Source organism: Heterocephalus glaber, unplaced genomic scaffold (genome assembly GCF_053883595.1).
Source record: "Heterocephalus glaber isolate CG9 unplaced genomic scaffold, H.glaber_assembly_v1.0 deba00001504, whole genome shotgun sequence".
Taxonomy (NCBI): Eukaryota; Metazoa; Chordata; class Mammalia; order Rodentia; family Bathyergidae; genus Heterocephalus; species Heterocephalus glaber.
In genome coordinates this window covers 35556605-35564877 of record NW_028258324.1, presented here as the reverse complement: position 1 = coordinate 35564877, position 8273 = coordinate 35556605, and the positions used below count along the sequence as shown (strand labels likewise).

At 32.7% G+C, this 8273-nt stretch overlaps 1 protein-coding gene across 11 annotated transcripts in view; it reads right to left on the bottom strand.

The window, feature by feature from the left end:
* Positions 1–479: 479 nt before the first annotated feature.
* Rsrc1 (arginine and serine rich coiled-coil 1) overlaps positions 480–8273 on the bottom strand; it is a 399395-nt gene continuing 391601 nt past the window's right edge. For all 11 annotated transcript variants that reach the window (XM_087186434.1, XM_087186424.1, XM_087186428.1 and 8 more), the window contains 3 exons: positions 8164–8270; positions 1425–1577; positions 480–789 (listed from right to left, as the gene is read on the bottom strand). In XM_087186434.1, coding sequence (XP_087042560.1) covers positions 697–789; positions 1425–1577; positions 8164–8270 — 353 coding nt within the window. In that variant the 3' untranslated portion in view covers positions 480–696. The remainder of the gene's footprint in view (positions 790–1424; positions 1578–8163; positions 8271–8273) is intronic.

The window sequence follows — 8273 nt, the reverse complement described above, 5'->3', positions numbered from 1 at the left end:
TTGTGGGGAGCTGGCACACGTACCTAACTCATCTCAATTCCTTTTTTCATCCCCTTTCCTTCCCTTACTACCCTCTCCACCCATCTCTTGATCCCCTTCCTTATTTTTTTTGTACATGTTTGTAATACATAATGTTTACAATCCTTAAGGGATGAAAATAAAAAAGAAATTGGGATGTGTTATTCCTTTCATTTTACCATGCTCATTTTGTTTAGGCTGTTTAGGGTGCTTTCTATTGTGCCTAAATTTTTTTAATAAGGTGAGATAAAAGATTCAACAGGGGTTTCATAATCCAAAGTAGATGAAATCTCATATTTATAGCATGTAATTCGATTCTTATATATGTATAACTAAGCAATATTGAGTCTTTAAATGATAACTTGACTTTCAAATTGTACTATAAAACACTACTGAGTGCCATTTATTTTTACATTGATATTTTTAGGAATAGGATATTTTTAGAAATTATTAACGGTACATTTTCATGCATTTTAAAATTTTATTCTAGTTTTGCTATTCACAATGTTTGATTCAGTTCAAATCAACGAATATTCAAGCCTACATGACAGAAGGATGAAATGATATTACATTTTTATATAATAAGCTAAGTTCTTTTTAAGACTAAAAGTTAATATTGGGATTCAAAAACCTAAATTTTCAAAGTTACTGTTGCTTTAACCATCAGTGTATTATTACTTAGGCCACAGGACTGCCCATTAATCTCTCTTGTCGGAGAGCAATTAATCTCTTGAACCACTTTTCCTCAGCTTCAGCTTTTTCAATAAACAACTGAAATAAAAAAGGAAAAGAAAAATATTATTATTTACCAATAACTTGGATTTGACTTAATATAATACAAATCACCTTTATGGAATATGTTTCTCAGCACAAGATTCATATATTATTTAACTCTTGATGACTACTTAAAGTCCATCTGCTGAGAATTAGAAATGCACAAAAAGTCTTAAATTAAAAGGACTAACATCAATACCACTGGTTAACAATTTTCATCCTGTTTGTGAATTCAGTTCCTACAGACCTTCTGAGAGACAAAATGGAATCGAACTATTTCTTAAGATGGCAAAATATGATATTAGTGACATTCTTATAGTCAAACTGTAGCTAAGCCAGAATTAGAACTCTCATGTCAAATTAAAAAAAAAACAAACCACAAAACTTTTTGCTTATTTTTTTAAAACACAGGATACTACCAAAAGTCAGGCAGCATGAATTAGGTATACCAGATTCAAAAATATGTAATAAGTTGGAAGGTCTGTAGGTTAGTTGCCCATTATTAGCAAATGAGAATACATGAACCCATTTCCTCCCATGGCCTTCTTGGTGCCAGAACCAAAGGATAATGATTTAAATTAATTTCAGTTAACAAGACTTCAGTTGACACTCATAATGTTTAAAGATCTTACATTTGGATGAGCCAGAGAATTGTCATCTTGGTACTTGATAGCAGTAGGGATGCTGCTAGGGTCTATTTCTTTTTCCACACTGGGTGGATCAGCAACTACAGATGCTGGTCCTGATACTGAAGTTGTATGTTTCACTTCATTAGTTTCCACTGACTGAAAGATTCAACACATAATAATTTAAACATAATCCACTTTAATAATATTTCTGATGCTGAATAATGATTGGTCAATTAGTTTCTTCTGATATGATATCCATCTCAAAAAAGCCCTACATTTCTGAATGAGATACATTATTCTTTAAAATTATGCTTTAAACAAATAAAAAAGCAAACACAAAGATGTTGAGGAAATGTTTATTATTTCTTATGATCAGCTTACTTTTAAGAAATCAGTATTTATGAGTCTGTCATTGAAATACACTGTACACATATACTATGTTTAAATTCAAATAAAATAAGCTTGCAAAAATCTCAACAAATCTCCAATATTGTTTTCCTCCCTGGATATGAAAAGTAAATTAAGAGATAATCTTTAAAAATATGTAAACTTATTTAATTATATAATTCACCAATCTAAAGTACATAATTCAATGGCTTTTAGCATATCCATAGAATTGTGCAACTATTATCATAGTCAACCTCAGGATATTTTTATCATTCCCCTCAAAAAACCTCCATACTCATTAGTAGTCACTTCTCACTCCTGCCAACTTCATTCCTAGGGAACCAACGAGTCTATTTTCTCTATGGATTTGTCTATTCTGGATATTTCACATAATATATGAGACTGGTTATTTCACTTAGCATAATGCTTTGAAACTCATCCATGTTGTAGCATGTATCAGTACTTCATTTCTTTTTACTGTTCATTAGTATTCCATTGTATGTATCTACCACATTTTATTTATCCATTCATCAGTTGATGTACTCAAAGGTTTTTTTTTTTAAGGTTATGGAAGACATTTAAAAATAAAAGATTGGAAAAAAATTGTGACATTTCCTGGTAAGAAATAAAACGAGAATTTCTTATACCTGCTTGCAAACTGTAGGCACTCAATTAATTCCACATTTATTCACCTTGTGCCATGCAGTGTGCTATATGCTGGGGACACAAAGATTTATTAATCATTTGTTGCTGCATTGAAGAAGCCAACAGTGTAGTGCTTATTTAGGTAAGTTTGGATATCTTCCCTGAAAATGGAGGTGGCCAGGAAATTGATTCAAGCAAGGTTGAAGGAATGAGATGGATTAGATAAGAATCTGAAATACAAAACTGAAGTATAATTTTAAAAAGACAAATGGGAATTAACTGCACTCTGTAGCCTTGTCCTATACCTATTTTTTTTTAATTTCCATTTTTTTTAACTTATCTACTTCAGAACATTCACTTCTTTGAAGCATAAAACAGCTGTCACTGGGAAAAATGTCTAGATAATGATATATGCATAATTAGTCCTTTCTTAATTTATTTTAGAAATAAATGTGCATCTATTTAACCAGTACTATTAAGCACTCCTAATTGCTCAGCACTGGGTCCACAAGGAGAATAAAGTTGATATGGTCTCTGAACCAACTGAAGATTATAGGTTGCTCATGAAATTGACAGATTATAAACAAATACATAGCAAAACAAACATATAATCATCAATTGTAGTATATGCTATCAAGGAATAAATAAGGTGCTAATATAGAGTATGATGGGAATTGGGGAGAGGGATTTACTATAGAGTGGGTGATTAGAAACATCATCAAGAGGTACAATTTAAGACCTGAAGAATGAAAAAGAGCAAGGCACATGAAGAAAAAGAGAGTGTTTTGGCCAGACAGACCAGTGAGTACAAAGAGCCCGAAAAGAAAAGATCAGAAAGGAGGCCACAGTAGCTTGCAAACAGTGAGTAAAAGGGACACTTGAACACCCCATCCCAGAATTTGGGTCACTGCTTCCCAATCTCAGCTACACCACCACTCTGCATGGGTATCACCGCTCAGCACCGCAGCAGGAAAATGATACCAGGCAGAAAGTTGGGGAATTGTGGGGCTCATCTTCTGTTTCCCTTCTCTTAAGACTGTTGCCTGTTTAATACTTGAAAATAATAATAACTTCATACATCTTGTCAACTTCTATAATTGTTTATGGTAGAGGGAAAGTTTGATACCATTTATTCTGTAATGACTGGTAGCAGAAATCTAACTTCTGAGGTCAAGATCCATTCCTTGTTTTTAGCATGTATCTTACTGAATTATGATCAGTCATTTTTCATTTTTATGCTAATGGAAGTGGGTCTGTATCCACAAGATAGATTCATACTCTTGTAGACAAAAGGACCCTGAGTAGTAGACCTCTGAGCAATCACCAAGTATGTTTAGGAATGCTTGAAAAGTAAGAGAAATCTACTCTACAAATTGTTTTCAAAGGTGGAGGTGTTACAAATACTAAATGTACCATTCAATAACGTTAATTTTAAGCATATTAGCTTTTTTTAAAAGAAGTTTTATTTTTAATTGATATATAATAACCATATGTTGATAGAGTACAATGTGATGTTTTGTTTGAGGAATAGGTTCCATGCATTACATAAAAATAGGGGGTTGGTGTAGCATGGTATTAACAGTGTTCTAGGGAATTTGGAGCAAAACATACATAGCTGAGTGTCTTTAAATTCTAAATTCTATTTATTTTCCCCTTTACAAGTGCATGGTCAATGTTATTAATGTTTTTATGGCATGACAATATAAAATTAGTTCTGCTTCAATTCTAAGGATTTATATAATTAATACTTTCTAGAATTTTAGAGATAAATGAAATACTAAGGTTTCTAGGGTTAAAAAAATCTTTGACTTCTACATAAAAAAATTAAAAATTAAACTTTTTATGAGAAAATTTGATATTTTGGATTCAAAAATTTCTCTTCCTCTGTGTTAATCTGTATTTGATTTCTTTCTCTATAGCCAGAACACATAAAAAGCATGTGCCACATTCCTCCTTTTCCAGTTTAGATTTTGTCTTCAGTAGATTTAAAACCTGATTAGCTATAATAGGATTTCAGGATGTGGGCAGATGCCTACTGGTCACGGATGATAGCTCTTGCAATCAGTTCCTTCATTATTTCATTGGTACCACCACAGATTGGTTGAACTCGGGCATCCACATAAGCTTTTGCAATTGGGTATTCCCACATGTATGCCCATCCTCTGTGGAGCTGTACACAATCATAGGCTACACTGTTTTGTAGCTCAGATGCCCAATATTTCACCATGGAAGCAGAGGCAGAGTCCAGATGTTTTGTTTCATGCAGCTGTAGACAGCTGTCCGCAAAAGCTCTGGTTATACATATGTGTGTTTTTAATGCTGCTAGTTTATGCTGCACAGTCTGTACATGTGCAATTATTTTCCCAAAAGCTTTTCTTTGCTTAACATAGTTCCTGGTTTCTTCAAACATGAATTCACAGGCAGAAATTGCCAAATCAGCAATTAACAACCTTTCCTGTGGAAGCTCTTGCATGAGGTAATAGAAGCCTTTACCATATTAGCTTTTATAAACATTTAAGAAATATTGAATTTGATTTGGCAGATTTCTTTTTATATTTCAGAGCCAACAACCACCCCCAACTCCAGGTTTCCAAATATTTATGTCTCCAATACACTGGGCCTACAAAGTACATGACCCCAGGTAATATAATGACCCTATAAAAAATAGGATATTTAGTAGTAAAGCCCAATATTTTGTCTGGGGAAAAGTGGCAAGTATATTAATCTATGGAGGCCCAGGAAACTGATTTTTGGTAATCCCTGTTGTTCTGTAGTGACTGTAGGAGCATGTCATTGAATATATCTCAACCACACTATATAGTACTTAACTGGGAAATATCTCAGTTATGCTATAGGGCTTAGCTAGAAGACTAACTGGTCATGTTCAACTGCCTTAAAAACATATGCAGTGCTGTTATTCTAGCCGTCAAGATGTGGATCCCACTTCTTCAGGTCAGAGAGATAAAATTCTATTATATAAACCAATTAATCTCATTCTGTTTTTACCTATATGATAGACTAACATTTTTTTTTGAGAAGTACATATAAACATATAAGGTAAAGCTCTCAAAGGTTAGGATGAGAGCATAGAAGTTATTATGTAATAATAAGTGATTTAAAAATTAGTAGAGATAATCACTAATTGCTTCTTTTTAAAGTGAGGAAAAAGGGCCAGGGATTTAACTCAGTGGTTTCACCGCCTGCTGTGCAAGCGCAAGGACCCGAGTTTGATCCCCGGTACCAAAAAAATAAATAAATAAAGTGAGGAATAGTGTAAGAGAAAATTTTGCCTTAATGATAAAACAAACCTCAACATAGGTACTACTACTTCTGACTTTTAGTGACACTGCCATCTGGTGGTTCAGTTTGGAAAATTTAGTTTTATTATGCACTTGCAAGTAAAAGGACAAAAGCCCACACTGCATGGGATTATTTACTCTTCAACTGAACACAGGCTGATTATCTCCCAGAAATAATAATATTAGGGGTGAATAATTGATACTAAGTGTATCTAGGACAGCTGTTTGAAAACAAGCTTCATCTTGGCTCCTGAAGTTAATGAAGTGGCAGGAGCTATCAGATTCTCTATCCACTCAGGCAAGAGAAATATGATTTCAGAGAGTTCGACTAGTTAAATCAATATGTGTTTCAGGAGACACAGTGTCTAGCATGTCATTGGTAATACCCATTTTCTCCTGGTAATAGCTCCCTAGTTTAATTAGTGGAATTAACATAGCTGAAGAAAGACTGTACCAACTGAAGGGGTGGTTGGTATAGAACATTCTTTCTTAGAGATACAAACTTTAAATCAGTGTGTAGCACTGTCCAGAAGAGAAAGATACTAAACTTGGGCTATAGTAATGTAGTCCTCAAGAAAGTTAATTTTTGCTATGTATTAGGGAAGCCCATCATATCCTCCTATGATCTGAATAAAATACTCCTCAAGATAATTTACTTCTCTTTGCTAAGTAATCTCCTGATAAATAATTCAGCTTCTTGGGCATCTTGAATCCTTGACTTATATTGCAGACCCAGACATTTCAGAGACTAGAAAAGGATGTCGTTTTCTAAACTAATAAATTGTCCCTCATTATATTTCAGTCAAGTGTGAATTTATTCATTGATAACCTATCACTGCTCATCTGATCATTTCAAAGTGTATTTATTAACAAAAGTTCAATGTTGGATTAAGACTTTAGACTACTGTACATTCACCAAGGTAAATGCCATCTCCTGAGCCTTTTTACCACACTCTCCTGTTGAAACTATTTCTTATCTTTCAACGCACGCTTTCTTGAAGGAAAGGTTTGAATTAAAAATAAGTTAAAGAGAACATTAATAATACCATATGGGAAAAGGTGGTTTTGAAGAAAGCCTATCATAATAACTATAAAAGAACAAGTATTTCCACAGAAAGAAAGTACTAACTGACTGTGAGAAAGTCTCAGTGAACTTTAGGAAACAAATACTAGCAAAGCAAATTTTAAAATAAATTACAGTACTTCTATTAGGACAGATAAATGTGCTTATAATATGCAACAGTAAGATATTAAATAAAATAGGTAACTACATTTATGAATGTCCATTCATAGCTCCAAGATTTAGGAATTATGATGGGAAACTACTAAAATTTTAAATGCAATCAACAGGATGACAACCCAGGGATTATGTGCTTGGCATGTATCACATACTCACTTCATGTCTCCTGAATAAATTATTTTTTAAAAATGGTAATTAAAAGTCTTTCCTATCACTAGTAATAAAGGAGTGCTAATGAAAACAATAGATTAATTTTCACTCGTTAGGTCAATAAATATAAAAAAGCCTGACAGGCCTTGAGTTAACCACGAGATGACTAAAAGTCATCTCCCTGCACTTTTGAGTGGCATTTGAGTTGGTGTAATATTTTTTGAGGATAAATATGGAATTATGTTAAACAATATAACCTTTAACAAATAACTCCATCTTGAAAATTTATTTTAAGAATAACGGATATTTATAAACACATATGTAGTGTCTCAAAACTTACAACTACTTAAATTTGTAATATCAGAGTGAAAGTAAGTGAACTATTACATTCATCCTTAGGATATTTATAATAATTAATACATTTATAATGTATATTTTAAAATAAGTGGGAATTATAATTAGAAATGTTATTAAAGAATACCTGTATTTCCTAGACATTTTTCTACTAAAGGAACATAAACATATTCGTAAAAGGAACTGTACTAATGAATGAAAGAACATATAAAAAAATTCAACAAATAAAATATCAACACTCCTTTTAACTGTGGTTGACTAAGACACATCTGAGCAAAGGATGGAAATACATGTTACTCTTAGAGTAACAGTTTTATTATTTAAAGTCCTTTATCTAACTTTCATCTAGAAATGTCAATTCAAAAAATAGATATCTATATATAAAAGATATCTGTATATATTTAGGAAATGTATACTACTATAACAGAACCATCATGTTGAGATCTTAGTCTTGGTAAATTAAAATAAAAATGGCATCAGATCCATTTTTACACTATATTTTTATACAAGTGGAACTGATTCTCACTGATTGCTTCTTCTCAATAAAACTCTCTCAACCTACTTCATCTATTAGAAGAAGCACTTACATCTAACTAAAACGCACTAATAATGCATCTCTTCAGTTGGAATCCAAAGGCTTATTCATAATGCCTGTATGAAAACGTACCTTTTTGACTTCTTTACTTGATCTGAATGTCTGCTGAACAAAAGAATCACTTTCAATAGCTTCAATTTCTTTTACTCTTTTCACCTGTTCTACCAGGGTGGCTTGGTCTA